Source organism: Heterocephalus glaber, unplaced genomic scaffold, assembly GCF_053883595.1.
Source record: "Heterocephalus glaber isolate CG9 unplaced genomic scaffold, H.glaber_assembly_v1.0 deba00000331, whole genome shotgun sequence".
NCBI lineage: Eukaryota > Metazoa > Chordata > Mammalia > Rodentia > Bathyergidae > Heterocephalus > Heterocephalus glaber.
The window spans coordinates 64,550,312-64,569,991 of NW_028258142.1; the positions used below are offsets into that span (position 1 = coordinate 64,550,312).

The following is a 19,680-nucleotide window of genomic DNA, read 5'->3' on the forward strand; positions in this document are numbered from 1 at the left end:
GGAATCCTTGGCGTGACTAAGTGTCTAAGTGTCTATCCTTGGCGTGACTAAGTGAAAGCCTGCGGTTCTCCTTATTTGGGGATGGCTTTCCCGGCCCCCTCCCTGGAGACCCTGTAAGGTATGAGTGCCCCTGGCGGTTGCTGTTCCCGCTGAGGCGTGGCTGCTTCCCGCTGGGCGCGTCCGCCCGTCCCCCAGGCGCAGGACCTGGCCCAGGCAGGGTTTGGCCATGCCTGCAGCTCTAGGTGGAGTGAAAGGCGCTGTCCCCAGGGTGAGTCCCGGAGCACAGCGATGGGCAGTGTGTGCAGACCCGGCTCCTGGATGGGACTAAAAAGCACATTCAGGTGGCGACCGATTCCGTCAGCCAGCCAGTCAGGTTCAGAAACTAGACGGGCCTCCTGCTTCTTCCAGCCTCAGTTGCCCTGAAGTGGCTTCCTCATCTCAGTGCCAAGCCTTCTTGGAGCCTCAGGAGGCCTCTCTTTTTCCTCTTGGCTTCCTCCGGGATCCAGCAGTTGCTAAAGCCTTGTGGATTTCATCACAATGGAAATTTTCATGCCGTGCTCCCTCCTAATTCGTTCCACTCCCATTTGAGTTTTAGTTAGCAGCCTCTTCTCTGTGTCCTCATCACCATCATCACCACCACCATCATCAGCATCTGTGGCATTGCTGAGGATCGAACCCAGGGCCTGCACACTGTGCTGCATCCCAGCCTTGTTTTTCTTTTTTCTAATTTAGAGACAGATAACTCTAAGTTGTTCAGTTCCCCAGTCTGGGTTTCAACTTACAATCCTTCTGCCTCACCTCCCAGAGTGCCAGGATTCCAAGTTTGTGCCACCATACCTGACTCCATTACTAATGGTGAAACTTTCTTGGTGTCTGAGCCCCACAAGCTGAGTATTCTGTAGCTGTGGGTCCTGAGTCCCCCTTTATGACCATGGTCATGCCTATGCCAGGGCCTTTGCACATACCCCAGAAGGAGTCTCAGCTTCTTTACACTCTTAGCGCCATAGCATCCTTCAGCTGTCGGCTCTATGAGGTCCGCTCGGTACCTGTACTTTCTGTACCTTGTTCTCTTCATTCAGAGCATTTACTGTCCTTCGCTTCCTTTCCCCTTCTCTTCATTTGTATAGAACCTAGGACCCTGCATAGTTCACGGCCTGGCCTTGGAATCCCTTTCAGAACTGTTATATAAAAGAATATAAATCTCAACATCCCTGCTAAGGGTTAAAAAAAGATCTTAATGTGTGTTTGGCACATAAATTTAACATATAATTAAACTTTAAAATGCAGTATTATTTTTGTGGGATTATTTGCTCAATGATCGCCTTCTCTTCCGAGTTTAAGTTCTGGGATCAAGGCCCCAGATGCTTTGCCCCTCTCCTCACCCGTCGTGAGGCCCAGACATCCGTCCTCCTCTGTGCCACCCCATCCTGGACAGCTACATCCTTGAGACAGGCCCTGTGAGAGCCACCGGGTCCAAGGTCCCTGGGAGGCAGTGCTGGGTCTGAGGGGCTCTGCAGCCGGGGACTTGGAGCTCAGCCTGTGGGAAGTGGGAAAGGATGGAGAAGAAGGGAGCCCTCGGGCTCTAGGGGCAGAGGACGCCAGGAAGAAGGCAGCGCTTCGGGGGGTGGAAGCCGCAGCAACAGAAGGCTGTGTTATGGCAGAGCCCCGGTAGAAGTGTGAAAGATGAGTGAATAACGCAGATCTTTCTTGGTCTTCCAGGTGATTTTTGAAGTGATTACCTCTGGACACCAAGGCTACCTTGCTATTGATGAAGTGAAGGTGCTGGGCCATCCGTGCAGTAAGTTGTCTCTGCTTTTCCCGAGCGGTGCATCACAGACCCAGGGAGGGGCTGAGACCTGGGCAGTGCTGCTGCCAAGAGGCCCCTGCGAGTTCTGGGTGTTGCTTTGCCAGCCCGGAAGTCCAGATGTGCATTTCCTGTATAATTCAGTTTGCATGGGTTCCAGGTATCTTTTAGTGAAAACCAGGACTAGAGAGTAGAGGAATACTTTGCTGCACTCGAGCAGCCTTGTAGTGAGCCTGCTAACCTGCTGCCCAGGCTCTGGATTTCCCTTTTCAGTAGAAGCATAGGATTCAGTGATGGGAATCGGTATATTTCGTTCCTGTGTCAAGTATTTTTCTGCTGCTATTCCTTAGTTTTGTCAAATAGAGTTTTTTTTTTTTTTTTTTTTTTTAGAACTCTCGGTGATCCTGTCTCAGCCTCCTAAGTGCTGGGATCACAGGTGTGCACCTCCATACCTGGCTTCAAATAGTTTTAAAAAATAGTGTCAAGGGCCGGGAATTTAGCTCAGTGGTTTTGCCGCCTGCTGCGCAAGTGCAAGGACCCGAGTTCGATCTCCGGTACCAAAAAAATAAAAAATAAATAAAAATAAAAAGTGTCAAAATAGGCTTGGGATTTGTCTGGTGTAAGGGCTTTATCTGTACTACCTCAGCACCTCAACAATGACCTGCTCTTCAACTTTTACAAATTAGTACTTTAAAAAAACATAATGATGATAAATACATGCTTTTTCAAACACGTATCTGATGAACCTTGACAGCTGTCACCATCCCGGAAACAGATCCAGTGGTGGAGGTGCCAGCCCAGTTCCCTGCCTGGCCGGGGCACTGTGGAGGCTGCTCCTCCCCCGAGCTCCATCCTAGGTTCCTGGTCTCCCTGCCCCAGCTGCGGGTGGTGTGGGCTTTCAGCAGGAAAAGCTTTTAGCAGTGGCAGTTGGGTGGCGATCAGAATCCCCCAAACACCATGGTCCAGGCTCAGACCGTGAGCAGGCCCCTGACCCATGGCTGTGCCCAGGGCACTGCCAGGCGGAGGCCCAGTGCCGGGCCTGTGACCCTCAGAAGGGTGGCCTGACGCCCTCCAGTGCCTCTGTACCTCCGAATCCTTGGCCTTCCGTGGGAAGCCCAGAGGGGGAGTCAAGTGGGAGGACCCAGCCAGGTCCCTTCCCTCCTGGCACTTGATGGGACCCAGGAAGTCAGAGGTGGCTTCCTGCTCTGCCGTGGGGATCTGGGAAGCCAGGTGAGGGTTTTCCACTCTGTGTGGAGCAACAGGGCCCGGTCATTTACCAGGATGCTGCTGTGTGACATCCAGCAGCAGATGTGTGCCTGTACTGCTTCCTGTAATCAGTTACTTTGTGTATGTAAACCGAAAAGGACCCAAGTGTCTCCTGTGCATGCTAATGAGGTGTCCAACTGCACACACACGCACGCAGCCACCCATGGCTCCAGGCCCCAGACCCGCTTCTGCTCTCCCTCATGGCCTGGGGTTCGCATGTACCCAGTGCACGGCCTCTGTACACGTTATGCCGCCCCTGGTGCCCGGTGAGATCCCACACTGCATGCTGCGGATGGCTCATGGTGGGAAGGGGAGTGCCTGCACATTCTCAGGATGGGGCACTGTGTGGCTTTCAGATATTTTTTGTTTGGCAGCTGGTTGAATCCACAGATGTGGAACTCACACCTAAGGGGTGCGGAGTTCTTCGAATTTGTCCCTTCCACTTAGTGTTACATTTTTAAGACAACTCACGGAACCTTGCAGTAGAGATGAGCTACATTTTATTCTTCTGTAAACATTTAGTGCCCCTGCCTGGGTTGCCTGGTCCAGTGTGCCAGCCCCTCTGTGGGGTTTGTGCATACTCTTCAGGCGGTGGTGCTGGGTGGAGGAGACACTTTCAGGTTTTTATTAGGTGATGCCAAATTGTTACAGAAAGTGCCCGCACCAGCTTAGAGCCCTACCAGTGATGCATGGAAGTTTTATTTCCCCTATATGCTTGCCCCAAATTGATAGTGTCAGGCTTTAAATTTTTGGCCATGGGAGCGATGGCAGCCTGCTTTATTTTTTGAGTCCCTGGCATCAAGAGAAGCTGGCTGGTTCCTGCATTGGGTTTCTGCAGACAGCCTGACCCAGATCATGACAGGACAGTTATATCTACAGTATTAGAAATATAAACACTCGCTGGAATTTCTGCACTCATTTTATTATGCAGATTTGAACAGCTCATTCGATGACTCCCTGTTGTGGTGGTGGAGCAGGCCTGTGTGGGTCTTACCCAAGGGGCAGCGTGACATAGCTGTCCCACTCCATCCAGGGGTCGCGCTCTCTGATGTCTTCATCCAGGCTCTGAAACACCACATGTGGGCGACTGAACATACAGTCGTCACCACCGAGTTCAGTACTCAGGCAGCCGTGCCTTGTGGCATGTCACATTTGCCTTTTCTTCGGTGTTAGCAATACTAGAGAGTTCAAGAAGAATTTCTTCCTTTTTTTTTTCCTGAAAAGGCAGGAAAATGAACAATGCTGTTCCTAATTGAAACAGCAGGGCAAATTTGGGAAGCAGAGTGTAATTACCTGAGTTGAAGCTTGGCCAGGTTCTCAGAGTAATAGCTTTGGGCTTGGAAAAGTGCCGCAGGGTCTTCTAGTACAGACGAATGTCCCTGGCCTCAGGTCCATCACCTGGGAGGAGGCTGTCTGGGCTCATGGGGCACAGGTGTTTGGCTGGGCCCACATCCATATTCTGGGTTCCTTTGTGCTCCCTCTTACCTGTGGCCCAGGTAGGGAGTCCTGAGGTGCAGCCCCTGCCATCCCCCTGGGTTTCAGGCTTTGTGCTGAAATTAGAACATAAAGACCTGATGCTAACCCTTCTCAGTGCATTCTGGAGACGTGTCTGCTGTCTCTTCTGTCTTCCTGGGGAGCCGGCTTCCCAGGCCACAGAAACAGTGTTTATGGGCCTCCTTCAGAGAATACCTCTGCTAATACCTAATTGGCTTTGCAAGAGGCTGCTCTTAGCAGGCACAGAATTGCCAAACAGCTTCTGTACCCAGGTGATGTATGCTGCAGTGGCACTTTGAACTTAAGCTTTAAATGGTTTTGATGATAGCCTTTCTGTAGTTTTTTTTCCCTGAATCTCTTAACTTTATGGGGAAAGCATACAAATACAGATTTTTAAGGATTAAGGCATTAGTTTGATCTTAAAATGGGAAGCTTTACAGGTAATAGGTTACAAGATGTCCTATCAAGATTTCTAAGTAATAATCATTTGTGAAATTTTGATGCTTGTTAAATTTAGATCCCAAAAGGACATAAATATTTCATATCCAAAACTGTGCTTTCCAAATGGACGCAGAGTTGTGAAATCTCATTTAGTTCCCAATAAAGGCTCACATTCGGGTTCATATAGGTTTTATGAGTAGGCATTACAGCATTTTTTAATAGTAACTTTTCAAACAAGGATGCAGTTACTCATAAAATTGGTTTTAACATAGCGACAAGAAGATGCGGGATTGGCCTGAAATGTGGAGCTGGCTGTGCAGAATCAGCAGCTCTGTGCCTTAAAACTACTCCTAATAGACGGGGATAATTCTCACATTTGGCATGCACACTGCAGGTATATTTCGAATTTCGTTTAATAGTCCTGGTAGGAGAAACTGCAAAAGTATTTATCAGCTTTCTCATGTCATGTCCTATTTTTAAATACATTGGGAGCTGCACATGTGTGGGTGGGTGTTTCCGTGATTGCTTTGTGGTGGTGTTACGCATCTTCGCGTCTTACAGTCCACGTGGACTAGGGGTTACGGAGGCAGGGTTCACAATCACACAGTTGCCCACGTGAAGGGTCCCATGCAGTGGATGGTCCTCGACTCACAGAGCTGTGTGATCACTTCCGCGATCAACTTTAACGCATTTTCATCCCTCCTCCCTACAACAGACCTTTCTCATGTCCAGCCCCCGGCAACCATTTATCTTCTTTCTGTCTCCGTGGAGTCACTTGTCCTACACATTTAATTTAAATGTGGCTTCAGTGCATCTGGTTACCTTCACTTAGCATTAGTTTCAAGCTTCGTTTGTGTTGTAGCCTAGTACTTCCACCTTTCTGAGCTGAGTGAGGCCCCCCATCTGGACATGCTGTACCACATTTGCTGCGCAGTCATCAGTGGATGGGAATTCCGGGGCCTCCCACCTTCCCACCATCGAGCAGTGCTGTCTAAACATCACTGTACAGGTTTTGTGTAGCATTTGTTTTCATTTCTCATGAGTACAGACCTAGGAGTGGAACTGTTGTGTCACCTGGTAACACTCTGTTTAGCATTTTGAGGAACTGTGAAATTATTTTTCAAATTGGCTGCAAATGTACATTCCAAGGAGCTGCGGTGAAGGTTTCAGTGCGTCCATGTTCCTGACCATACATCGGTCTTTTGTGTCAGCCATCTTAGAAGTTGTATCTCTTTGTGCTTCTGGTTCCCCAGCGTCTTCCCCTGTGCTTACTGGTCATTTGCACCTCTTCCTGAGAGAAGCATCTATTTACATTCATTTCCCCATTTTCAATTGAGTGTTTGTCTTTTTTTTTGGTACTGGGGATTGAATTCCAGACCTTGCGCTTTCGAGGCAGATGACGGAACCACTGAGCTAAATCCCCAGCCCAAGTGTTTATCTTTTTATGCTTCAGTTGTAAAATTTTTTTTAAAAAATCTGAACACCAATCCCTTATCAGACACATGGTTGGAAAATATTTCCTGCCAATTGGTAGGTGTTTTCATTTTCTCGGTGGCTCCTTCCCGGTACATTGTTTTTACAGTTTTAGATTTTGATGAAATCAAATGATCTGTGTTTTCTTTTGACATTTTGTTACTGGTGTCATGTGATAGCTTATTTGCAAATGATTTGCCTAGTCTGAAATCACAAGGTATGCTTCTAGTTTTCTCCCAGGTTTTACAGTTTTCATTTTTGGTACATATTTGCAGAGCATGTTTACATCCTTGTGTAGAGTTGGCTTATGTACGAACCACAACTTAGCTCCTTTTTTATCCTTTTCCCTCCCTCCCCATTCCTCCATCTCTTCATCCCTTCCATTTGAGAAAGATCTATTCCCCTGCTTCTGATTACCTATCTTTTATTTTGCTCTTTATTATTTGGGTTTCACATATAAGAGAAACCATGCAGTATTTAAGCTTATGTGTCTGATTTATGTCACTTGACATTATGTTCTGAAGATGCATCTATTTTCCTACAAATGACTTAGGTTTATCTTTCTTTATGGCAGAGTAGTGCTCCATTGTCCTCACATTTTCCTCATCCATTCATCTGTCCTTGGACATACAAGCTGCCTCCAAGAAGTTTCTGTCCTACTCATAGGTTGGTGAGGGATCCTGAGTTACTGTCCATCTGTGGTATAGGAACAGTCGTGCGTTCATTCTTTCTGCATATGGAGATTCAGTTACTACAGCGCTGTTTGTCCACAGATTGTTCTTTTCTTCATTAACTGGCTGGCCGAAAATACAAGGGTTTATTTCCGGACTCTTAATTTCTATTCAGTGTATGTCAGTTCTTCTACTGTTTATTGCCACACTGTTTTGATTGCTGTAACTTTGTAGTGACCTTTGAAATTGGGGTCTGAATCCTTCAGCTTTGTTTCCGTTCACTCAATATTGTTTTGACTGTTCTGTGTCCCTGCATGTCCTTGTGACTCTGAGGGTCCGCCCATCAGTCTCAGCCAGAATACATCAGCTGGGACATGCATGGTGATAGTAAATGAACTTGCTTTTTAATTTCCCTTTTTAGATCATTCATTGTTAGTGTACAGAAATCCAAATTATTTTTGTAAATTGACCTCATATCCTGTGAGGCCTTGCTGAACTTGTTTATCAACTCTTTTTTTTTTTTTTCCTGAGAGTTTCAAAAAAAATTTTTTATAGGAAATCATGACATCTTTTTTCTTTTTCTTCTTCTGTTGATACTGTGGATTGAACCCTGGACTTTTGCACTAAGCTACATCCCCAGTCCTTTTTTTTTTCACTTTGAGACAAGGGCTCATTAAATTGCCAAGTTGTCTTGGCTGGGTTGAACTTGGGGTCATCCTGCCTCAGCCTCCCAGAGTGCTGGGATTACAGGTGTGTGCCACCACACCTGGCCTAGAATCGTGATATCTATGGCTATTAAGATTTCTGTTTTTCCAGTCGGGGTGCCTTTTGTTTTCTTTCCAAATTGCCATGGCTATAACCTCCAGTTCAGTGTTAATTAGAAGTGGAAATAGCAGATATCCTTGACTCTCTGTTTGCATACATCAGTCCTTGAAATCTGAAGTCTAAGAATTATTCAAAATCCCTATTATTTTGCTGCCAATTGAAAAACATAATGATGTAATGAAAAAGATACAAGGCCTTTATAAGCCCATATGCTGTGTATATTTGATAAATTAAAAACAAAAATCCAATACTACTCTGTATTAACTGCTTCAAGAATAGAAAATAAGTCAGCAGCTTTGTTTACCATTTAAGAAATTATAAATCACCACTGACATCCTAGAGTCAAAATTATTCTTATTTTTAAAACAAAATTTTTTGCTCATGAATTTATTTGCACAGCCAAACATTGCTTAACTATTTCCAAATTTAGACTTCATTAAGATTATTAAACACTACAAATAAGATGTGAACAGCAGTGACAAGGAACACATTAGAATTCTTTTTGGACTTAGGTTTTGTTGAATAAAGACAGAACCCTGTGCCTCAATAGAGACCTGCAGTTCTCAGAATTAATGTAGGAGCTGAACTTGAAACTTTCTCCAAAGGAAAATCATTCTTCTCCAAAGTGCACTCAGCTCAAAGTTATTTATATTTAGTGCCTAACTTATTCTTCTCAGATAAGAATGTTCAATTCATTTCTTCACTTGAATAATTATGCCATTAATATCTATGCTTTCAAGTAAGTAAAAAATAATTTTGGCCTGAAACATGTTAAGATCGAAGTTTTCTGCTTCAATCACAAGAGTTTCTTGGGCTTTTGCGATGTTTAACCTCATTTGTGTGGTGGAGACAGTAATAACAATGATCTTTTTCTCATAGGCAAATTCCAGATTGGAGGTACATAAAGAACTTAGAACCATACTTACCTAGCGCAGTTTAAGAGGTGGAAAATGCTAGCTGTTTATTATGATTAGTACAAGTAGAACATCTCCAGTGTGGAAATTCAAAATCCGAAACGCTCCAAAACCCAGAACTTCATAGTTTCCAGCCTGACCCCACAAGTGGGAAATGTCCCACCTGACTTTAGCGTGTTCAGTAGGCACACTGAAATTGTTGCCTAGAATCACCCTGCGGCTATGTGTATAGATTTGGGACCCATCTCCAAGATTCTTCGTTATGCCTGTGCAGAATTTCCAAACTCTGAAAAAAGTTAAAACCCCCCAAAATACTGATTTCAGGCATTTCTGATGAGGGATACTTAGTGTTGTTGTTGCTGTCCTCATCTTGGGTGCAGGAGATTAAACATGTGCGTGTCCTCTACCACAGTCTTTATTATTAATTTTAGGTGATCTATTTTGATAGACCCACTAGAAATAACCTAAGTAGCTATACTGACCAGTTTCTTAGACGGGAGAATTTAGTTGTGTCCATGTTAAAATGTACACAATGCCTCGTCCATTGTTTTTCTGTGGTAGGGTGGGCAGCACGGGCTCTCCTGTTTGGCAGCAATTGGCTTCTTGCTTGTGATGATTTACAGATGTTACACAGGTAGAGGGAAGCACTACTTGTTTATTCGTGGGGTTGGGCATCTTTCCAGTTCATTTCAACCTGTGCTATTACATTAAAATGTAAATCAAAATAGAAAGGGTTTAGGACAGACTCCTCTCTCATCCCCTCTGGTTTGTCCTGTGATCTCGAAAATTACTCTTCTCTGCTTTTGACCCTAGTATCTCCACGCAGGCTTTGAAGAATTGATAATAATGGAAGCATCTACAGAAAGATTTGCATCTTGATCAATAATAATTCTTGTCTTTGGAATCAAAGACTGATTTGAGATCAATTAATACCCCAAAACTTCTTTCTTTGTTAAAAGCAACAGAACTTGGCAGAGATGAGAGAAGAGTGGCACCAAAACCTGTTTGTTATTCATGGAAGATATTTAGTATGTAGAACTCCTGCAGGTTTTGGAAGGAAGCTGGCAGAGCATTTTGAAAGGGTATCCAGGAGACAAATAGGCCTATAAATTTGAGGAGAGAGAACATTTTCTTTTGAAAATGGGATAGATTGGAATTTCCCATTCTAAAGGTGCTCTACCTAGAGTTGCAATTAAAGTAGTTTGGCAAGGGTTGGAGCTTCTAGCTCAGCATGGGATCTAAACTTTTCTGGCTGCAAAGCCCTTTTCGTTGGGCTCTTTTCCAGTTTCCAGTGATAGGTCAGTTATTTTAAACAGGGAAGAATGGTTTTTGATGGCTAAGTACTAGGCCCACAGAAAGCTTCGTCTGCCTCTTTTTCTTTAATCTTTCTGCCATCCTTATTAAAGAGGTACTTTAAAAAAAACTGTTTTACAAATAAAAGAAAATTCTGTTAAGGCTCAGGTACAGGAATTTTTTTTTTTTTGCATGGATTAAGAGCTAGTAAAAAACTCAAGTAGTGATATCTGAACACAAATGTGCTGAAATCCAAATCATAAAATAGCGTGATTAAACTGCTTCAACTGCTGTTAACTAAAGATGGTTCTGGGATTTACAACTGTAGGCATCCAGGTGGAATCTGGGCATATTAAGACTTTGGAAAATTATATAAGCCTTGATGTTTATTGAAAAAACTTATGCATGCTGTTAGCAGAAAGTTTAGCTTTCAAGTTCTTGGAAAGAACTGGTCAGGGAAATAGAATTCTCAGGTCTCTTTGTCTTATTCCCCTGGTGAGTGAGTTAATGTGTCTTCCATTAGGGCCAATTGGCTTTCACTTGAATTGGATAATTTGCTTATGAAAGTATATATCTTATCCTTCCTAATGTAGTCTGTCTTCATCTGCTCTCCATCTGAGGTGTGCTTTTGCTATTTTAACCAAATTTTTTTTTCTGGCAGTCTCTTTCCCAAAGGGGCCTATCTCCTAGGCTAGAGGCAGTCATCAAGTTCCAGGGAAGGGCTCTCTCTGAATATGCAGACACATAAATCCTTTAGATCCTTAAGCTCATTGTACAAGGGACAAGTACCAGCAATCTGAGAAAGCCACAGTGGGCTCATGAGGTTCTAAAAGAGAAGTGACACTTTCCATTCTGTAAGATGCCTGTATGCACGATGACAGCAAACAGAGAGGCCGGACATTACCCGATTGTATCTTTGGCCCTCATAGTAAAAACCAGAGCTCCGTTCTAACAGCACATACCCTGGTGACAGCATCGGTAGCTCGCAGTGCTGCATGAGCTCACCCATGTCCTCTCTGTGGTTCAGGTAGCCCGGGTTGGGAAACAGTCCTCTGAAACTGGGCATGCCTCTAATGAGCAGACCGTTAGCCAACCAGTGAGAACCCCAGTGTCCAGATATTTTACTGGTATTGATGTTAGCCGGCAGAGCTGAGTGTGTGGCTCACCAGTTGCTCAAGAGAGATGTCAGAAGCTAGTGGTGTTTTGAAGAGGTAGCGAGAAGAGCACATTCACACCCTACTGTCAGAACCGGACGTTGGTAGAGGCTTTATGGAAGAAAGACAGTTGTATCAAAAGTCTTTTAAAATGTATATTTTTGTGTTAGTGATCCAATGTATAAAAATGTAAGGAAAGCTAAAAAGTACTATGTATGTAAGGATTTAACTAGGGACACTTACCTTGGTGTTAATAAGCACAGTGGAAGAAACCTAGGTGTTTTGTAGCTGGGGAAGTCTCGGGAGAGGTGGGGGTCAGTCTCTCTGCTGCCCTGTGGGGCTGGCCATTCCTTCCTGGGGAGGCTGTCTTGTGCATTTTAGGGCATCCAGTGCGGTCTGTGGCCTCTGCCACTGCATTCCAGTAGTACCACCACCACCACACCTCCGGGACAGCCAGAAATAAAATGAAGGGCACAGGAATGAATGCCTGCACGTGTCAGAGGTTGCATCCCAGAAATAAATTCCATTTTAATGTGTCTTATTAAAATATTTTCTCAATGTGAAAAATATTTTTTAAAAAAGGGAAAAGACTTAAAACAGTTTAAAATATCTTGAACACATCAGTCATACTGGAAGGAAGAGTGAAGAAAAGTGCAGCTATTTCAGATCTCTACCGGCATGGTGGTGCACACCTGTGATCCCAGCACTCAGGAGATGGGGGAGGAGGATCACTGTGAGGTCACGGCCATCCTGGGCTACATGGTGAGTCTAAGGCCCGCTCTGGAGGTGCAGTAGCCCCACAGAGAGAAGAGTTGTGTTCAGCTCACAGTTGGGAGGCAGAAGCCCCAAGGCCAGATTGGCATCGAGGTGGACATGCAGGTGGGTATAGGCGATCGCATCATAAACAGGAAGCCAGGGCATGACTTGGGTCAGGCTCGCTCTTATAACTAACTTTGTTGAGAATGCAGCACCCAAGAACGGCCTTATTCCCTTCAGAGGGCCAAAGGGCTGTCACCTTGGTGGCCAGGCTTCTTGCACAGGAGCCCAGAGGACGCCTCAGCCCAGCTGCAGCCATAGCAGGCTTCATGCAGGAAGATAACATGCGCAGGTGCCTTGTGCTGAGGACCCAGCTCCATAGGACGACCTGCACTCCAGGAGAGCAGAACCTGCAGTCCAGGAGAGTCAGGAGAGGGAGGGTGAGGGGCAGCATGCCAGCCCAGGGGCGGCTGATCCAGCCTTCGCCAGTGCACAGGTGTGTGCAAGAGACGAGCCATGGCCTGCAGCTTTGGGAGGGAGGCACAAAGGCCTCCCTGGTGTTGTGGGAGGAGACTCATAGGCTCAGCAATGGGGTTGTGCGTGTCAGCTGACAAGAGACAGATCAAGGGGAGAACAATGCATGTAGGTGGGAGCTCCCAGCAATGGTAAAGTCGCTACATAAGCAAGGACCCATGTTTATCATACTACACCTGTCAAGGGGGCAGTGGTTTCAGGGCCCCAGTGTGAAGGTCAGAAGTTCTGGACTGCTGGAGTCTGATGGGAATGTCAGTCCCTGTCCATGGCGTCTGAATTAGCAGGAGACGACTTAAAGGGGTTAACAGCAACTGCATTTGAGGGGTCGACTGTGCTTTATTCAGATACAGGAAGTCTGGAGAAGATTTCTTTCTGCATCTAATGTAGCACAAATGTTTTCACTTTAGAATTTTCTCTATACCAACTCTGGGAGTCTGATGGGGTCCCCATGTTTTCCCTATCTGAAACTTTTCTAGAAGTTTTACCAAAAACAAAGCTAGGTTTAGGTTGATCCAGTGCTAATGCCTGTGGAGAGGCATTGGAACTAAAAGCTGCATGGTAAGACACCCATGAGGAGAAAGATTTTAACTGGGACAGGAAACAGAAAGGAGCAAGCATTGGAGGACAGCGCAGCCTCCACAGTGCCGAGCACAGGGGCTCCAGTTCCAGTCTGGTTTTTGTTACTGTATCAAAACAGAGTCTCCCGCCACTGGGTCAGAATGTCTTTGGCGATGCTGATGCTGCTCAGGGCCTGTCATGGCCATGGTCAGTTCCCACAGAAGACACACAGGAAACAGCTGTCCCATAGAGCTTTCTGGGGGCCCACAGTGGTTGGTGATGAATCCTTTGCTGTCATACCAAGTCTTCCACTTGGGCTTGGGAATACTAATTGCTGGCAAAATGCACCAGACAACTGCACCCAAATAAGAAGAGGTGAAAAACAGCTCTAAGACAGTAACACTGGAGTCTGAGCACCCTCAATAGCAGGTTTGTCTCCATAGCTACTTCATTTCTGATCCAAGATACCAAAGTGATACTACTCTTGTTTATACAGTAAATCTCTGCATTAAATTTGGTAAATCAGTTACACAAATACAGTGAAGATGATAAGGGATCACATAAACCTTTTAAGTTTGCTTTTTGGAAACTTGTTAAGGAGTCTCAAATTGGATGCCTAAAAACTTGGCTTAACTTTGCAAAGCCAAACCAGGGACTCTCCACCAACCTGCACCTGCAGCACCTGTCGGTTGGGTGATTTCCTTTCGTTTTGAAGTCTCTCAGATATGCTGAGGACACTGGGCCTGTCAGGAAGTGCCCTTCCTCTTCACCTGTAATGCAGGTGTGGGGCCGCCTTTCCAACCATTGTCCGGATAAAGTCGGCCTTGTTCCTTACAGTTGGTCTCAGCGGGTTCTATGCACATCCTTCCCAGGTGTGACATTCTGCTCAAAACCCTGATGACAGAAGCAATATTTCCACTATGTCCTGCTACAAAGGGTACATGACTATAAGTAAATAACCATATTGCCATGAAAAATGGGAATGCTCAATAGTGTTACTTAGAATTTTGCAGGACTGGGTAGGGAGTAAAAGAAATAAAAGTATAGTCATACCTAAATAGTTACCTAAATGGTCATACCTAAATAGTCATACCTAAATAGTTAAGATTTATAGTCAGCTTAAGAGAGAAAAGCGAAAAGGGTTCCTTGAACCCTGGAAATAGAACATTAATTAACCAGAACTGTTCTAAACAAATAGAGCCATCGGAATGATAACCGTTCTTCATCGGTTCATTCAGTCTCATTTAATTAAGTCTGACTCCACTTGTTCTTGGCTGGGTAGTTTCATGGTCTCAGCAGCTTTTCAGGCAGAGTTCTGGAAATCCTCACTCAGTGTTGTGACAGGATGGTGAAGTTGTTAACCAGAGCACCAGCTGCCCTGGGGGGTCGGTGGCTTTTGGCTACTTTTTGGAAGATGAAGAGCTCCATCTTGGAGCTGATTGCAAGAGCTGTAAGGGACACATCCATAGAAGACAGTGACTCAGTGATGAAGGACTTGAAGTGACCATAAAGATCTAATGAGAGTTTGTTATCAGAGTAATGCAGCACGACAAGGACATCTGTCCTATTAACACAGAGTAGCATTTTCAGTACTGGAATTAGGGTAACATGGTACAGTTGTTTACTGTCCGCTAGAGCATCATGGGGACTTCAGGGACGACAAGGGTATTGAGAGATTTCTAGAAATGTTATGAAATTCCTGAAATATTTATATTAATAACAGCTCTCACAAATATTAGAGACGGAGGTTGATCTTACTTGACAATGGTTCTTTTGCAAGTCAACATAGCAAATACTGTATACCTAATTATTATTTTTAACTTGCCTCTTTTAAAAAGTAAAATCCTTTTGAGATTTTTTTCCAAGGACCCACTGAGAAATCTCCAAATTAGCTCAAGATTAATATTTGCTTAGTACTTGATTTTAGGAAAACAGAATTTCAGAAGGTGTCAAAGTATCTGAACAATTTGATTCATTATGATTACAGCCTGTTGTAAAACAATAGTTATTTCCTAAAATTGATAATAATCAAGTAAGTATAACTGGTATAACGAGTGAGAGAAAAATAGAAAACAGAAACCCTCAGCTTTTCAAGTGAGCAGATTCAGTTCCCTTCGCAGGCACTTGGTGTGATGTGATACAGAATCTGTCTTTTGTAGGAGACCCCTTAACAGGTTCAGAAGCCCATCTTTTAAATTTTTATTGAGAACAAAATAATCCCAACAACAACTTCACTGTTTTGTTTTGTTTTTTGGTACCGGAGATCGAACTCGGGTCCTTGCGCTTGGCAGCAGGCGGAGAAACCACTGAGCTAAATCCCTGGCCCACAACTTTACTGTTTTGATAGAAAATCAGCAAGGAAGTCACACTCACTTTGCACTTGTGGATTGCTGGGCACCGCTTGCTTTAAAAGAGCTGTAGGAACAGTGCCCTTCAGAGCCCAAGTGCTAACCTGCACGACGAGACAACTTTCCCACATAACGTCCTGTCCACACCCATTCGGTTTTTCTCTGTCCCCTCTTTTCTACTTATTTGTTTTTGAACAACCAATCATCCTGTTTAGAGGAAAATTACTTTTAGTCCCTTCGACAAAACTCATCCTACCTCCCTTTTTTTCTGTTACTTCCCCTCATTGTTTATTTTTCTAGTATCCCCACTTAAATATATTGCTTATAATTTTTTTTTTTTTTAGTACCAGGAATCAAACCCAGTACCTTGAGCTTGCCAGGCAGGCACAGCACCGCTGAGCTACATCCCTGATCCAGTTGCTTATAACTTTTAACTATTAGTAATCCTTATTGACAGAGAAAACTAGGACAGCCTTCTGTAGTTAATAGGAACATTTTATGTTTGTTTACAGTAAAAAAAAATTGGTGTGGCTAAAGAACATGTTATCAAGAGATCCAAATATATTTAGTCACTTTGTAAGAATAAGAAGTCAAAATGCATGAACTTAAATTATGAATACTTCAGTATTTTGCTCTGAAATATCTAGATATTTATTGAATATCTGAGGTTTAATTGAGTATATAAGGTTGCAAATTACCAAAAAGATTTTAGAAACTATTTTTAGGCAAATTTATTGTCAAGCATTATAGTTATTAAAATAAATGCCAAGTTAATGAGTTAGTTTGATTTTAAAAGTCTATTTGATTTGTAATCTTATCATCTACTACATACAGCATTGGCTTTATTGACCACCAAACCCGTGTACAGTACAGATGCATGTTTTTACTGAATACCAACAGAAGGAAGACAGCTGTTCTGCTCTTAGTAAACTATTAAACTAGTGTGAGATACCAGTAGTTTACCCAAGTCAAGTGAACTGGGAGATCATTTGGGTTCCTCCTTTTATTTCTGAGTTTTAGCGATGTTTGTTTATGTAAGCACGAACTTTTCTCTAGTTATAACAGAGAAAATAACAGGTGTTAATTAGATGGATCCAGAGGTTCATAAATATCTACAGTATTCATAGCTCTTATGTATTTAAGGACATAGGCAGACACATCTAGACATCTTACAGTTTTTATTCTAAATCTTTAGCCACAAGTCAGGCATCAACATTGTGATACCGAATGCACTAGTGTACCTAGGGAAGTTGGCTCTTGACTTTATCTCACTTTATATTTTTATCTAAATTGTGTTTCTGGCAGATAAAATAAGTTGTGACCTGCGTAACAGGAGGGCTAAGTCTTTTTTATCAATTTTTGTGGCACAGGTATTTAAGATTTTCTCTTGTTCTGATGTAGAACCTTACAGAGGCTGTAAACTGAATTTTGTTTCCAGTTAGTCTTCTTCTGGTGGTTACTTCTGGGGGTCCCTGAGAGGTAACAGGGCCATTCCTCCCAGCTGGGGGTTGAGGGACTGGAGTGAGAAGAGAAAGATCCCTGAGGAGCCGGAGCTGGGGGTCTGGGGGTTCTAGAAGGAGCCAGGAAAGCACCAGGCTTCTGTAGTGAAGTTATGCCAACAGGAAGTGGGCAGAGGTGGTGCCCAGCAGGGATCCGGTGCCCGGCAGGGACTTGACAGGGCGTTGGTCAGTCCATGCTCCCATGAGAGGCCCCAGATCCAGGATGAAGCCCCAGGGAGAACAGAGGCCTCAGACCATAGCCCTGAGAAAGGATCCCTAGCCCAGGATCCCTGCATGAGGAAGTGGCCCAGGGCTGGGCCCAGCTCCAGGCTAGCTGTTGAGAGGGTCCCTGGCTACAGTTTACTTGTGGGTACAAAGGGCGTCCCCAGGGGATGGAGAGGAGGTACAGCCCCATCTCATAGAGAGCTCCAAGAAAGACTGCAAAGACTGCCACTGTCACGGGCAGAGCACGGCCACACAGGCCGTAGGGAAAGAGATGACAAGAGCCTTCCAGGCCAAGCAGCTTTATCTGACCCTTGAGAGCTGGCAGCACTTGGTACGGTGCCGCCCCCAATGGACGCAGGCTGCCTGTGTGTGCGCCCTATGACAGACTGCAGCTTCTGCCCGTACAGATGGCTGCCTTGTCACTGGCCCCCAGAGGATCTGTCCCAGGCTGCGGGACCTTTCTGTGCCTGCAGGAGGAGAGCCCCTCCCCTCGTGGTGACTGTCCCCGGGTCCTTCACTCCTCCATTGCCACACTTCCCTCACTGCACTGCAGGGTTTGCTTCTGTTCCGCATGTGACAGCAGTGTCATGGCGTGGCACCTTGCATCTGGGCGACCCCAGCAGGGAACTCAGCTCAGGCAAGAGCTGCCTGGTAATGGGCACAGCGGCCATCCCTCCCTTGCCCTGCATGCTGCTGGCCAGTGAGCAGCTTGGTGCCAAGGTCTCCTCTGCAGGGCTCCTGTGACTCCGCATCTCCGGGTTGCCTTACAGCCTGCTGGCCCCTGTGGCTGGCTTCTTGGTCCCCGGTGTCAGCCTGCATGGGCTCTGTGTTTCTGAGACTCAGAAGTGTTATTTTCTATTGCTTGTTATTGTGGGACTCGGGGATCTGGCTGGGGGTTACTGGTGTATTCCAGCCTGTTGGCTTTTTGGTGGTGAGTGCTGCTACCAGGAGCCCACAGGTTCTGCTTGGAGATGCCTCGGCCTTAGTGACTGGCCCAGGAAGAAGGATGATCCCAGGGAAAATGGGACAGAAAGAAGAATTTTGGAAGTGGTTTCATAAGTTTTGAAAAAAGATGTGTGTGGCCTAAGGCATTTCTTGTTACCAGGAGGCATCTGGAGAAGAAGGGAGAGTCTAGGCAGCCCGGCATGTTTTCTGGAGATCTGAAGAGAGCAGCTTCCTACTGGGCTGGGGCCTGAGGCCTTCTGCCAGCGATGAGGAGGCGTGGAGGATGCTGGGACAGAGACCTGGACCTTGGTATGGTCTACAGGAAGTGGATGGAGCAGGCCCAGGAGCCAGCACTGTAGGGTGTGTGCGTGCGTGTGTGCCTGCCTGTATTGTTCAAACACACTGATGAATAGAGGAGTTGCACTGCTCTAGCTTTCCTTCTTGTTTTCTAATGGTGTGTACTTGTGGGTTGATGGCCCTGTGGGTGAGAGTAATGTGCTTAGTTAGAATTACTTTACAGAGGAAGTGAACATTTGAGAAGGTTGCCAAGCCCTGAAGCAGATGTTGAGTGTCCCTTGTCTACAGTGCTTGAAAGCAGAACTATTTTGGATTTTGGAATATTTGTGTATACATTATGAATATCTTGGGGACAAAGTCTAAACATGGACTCTACTTGTGTTTTGTGACTCTTATACGCGTAGCGTGGAGTTAATTTTATACAATATTTTTAGCATGTCCGTGTTTTGACTGAGACTTATCCCATGAAGCCATGTGTAGAACTTTCTATTTTCTTATAGTGTCTAATTGGCTCTGAAAAATTTTGGGGTTTTTAGTTTATGATATTCAACATGTTTATATTTATGTTTTATTAGAACAAGAGCCATACTCAACATTCCTTACATTTCCTTGATAAGAAACCAGCCTTTTGGCTTTTGAAACAGCCCTTTTAATTTAATGAATCTCAAAATTCTCTAATATTGTCGGGAATGTTGGTGTAGATAAACCTAACATACAGTCATATCTCAGCTCACCAGAACTATGGAATGAATTCTGTGACCAGATCATGGAAAGAATTAAGCTTGTGAACCAAAAGTCAGCAGTCAAGAGAGAAGATAGAAGAGTAGAATTCTGCTATGGAAGTTGACATTTCAACTGAACAGTTTTCGGGGATAGTTGCATGAGAGTTTTCTTAATTGTAAATAAGATGCCCAAAACATAAGGAAGCTGCCAGGGGTCTGGTGTGCGTAAGAGCATCAGTTGCCTTGCTCTTGGGATGGAGGTATATGGACAAGGTAGGAGGATCCATGATCCATGGAAGCTTCGCAGGATGACCAGCTTTGGAGGAGGGCTGTGGAAAAAGCCAGGATTCCAACAGGCAGGCAGAGGGGCCACCCCATGGGGGATGAAGGCCACTAGGAAGGCAGAGATGGTGGGAGCCGGGGAGAGGCAGTGTACCCTCATGGCCTGCATCGGGGTTTGG

At 45.0% G+C, this 19,680-nt stretch overlaps 1 protein-coding gene across 14 annotated transcripts in view; it reads left to right on the forward strand.

Moving 5' to 3' along the window:
- Positions 1–19,680, forward strand: part of Ptprm (protein tyrosine phosphatase receptor type M) — a 675,227-nt gene that overhangs the window by 263,613 nt on the left and 391,934 nt on the right. For all 14 annotated transcript variants that reach the window (XM_087189931.1, XM_087189938.1, XM_087189934.1 and 11 more), the window contains one exon: positions 1,720–1,798. In XM_087189931.1, coding sequence (XP_087046057.1) covers positions 1,720–1,798 — 79 coding nt within the window. The remainder of the gene's footprint in view (positions 1–1,719; positions 1,799–19,680) is intronic.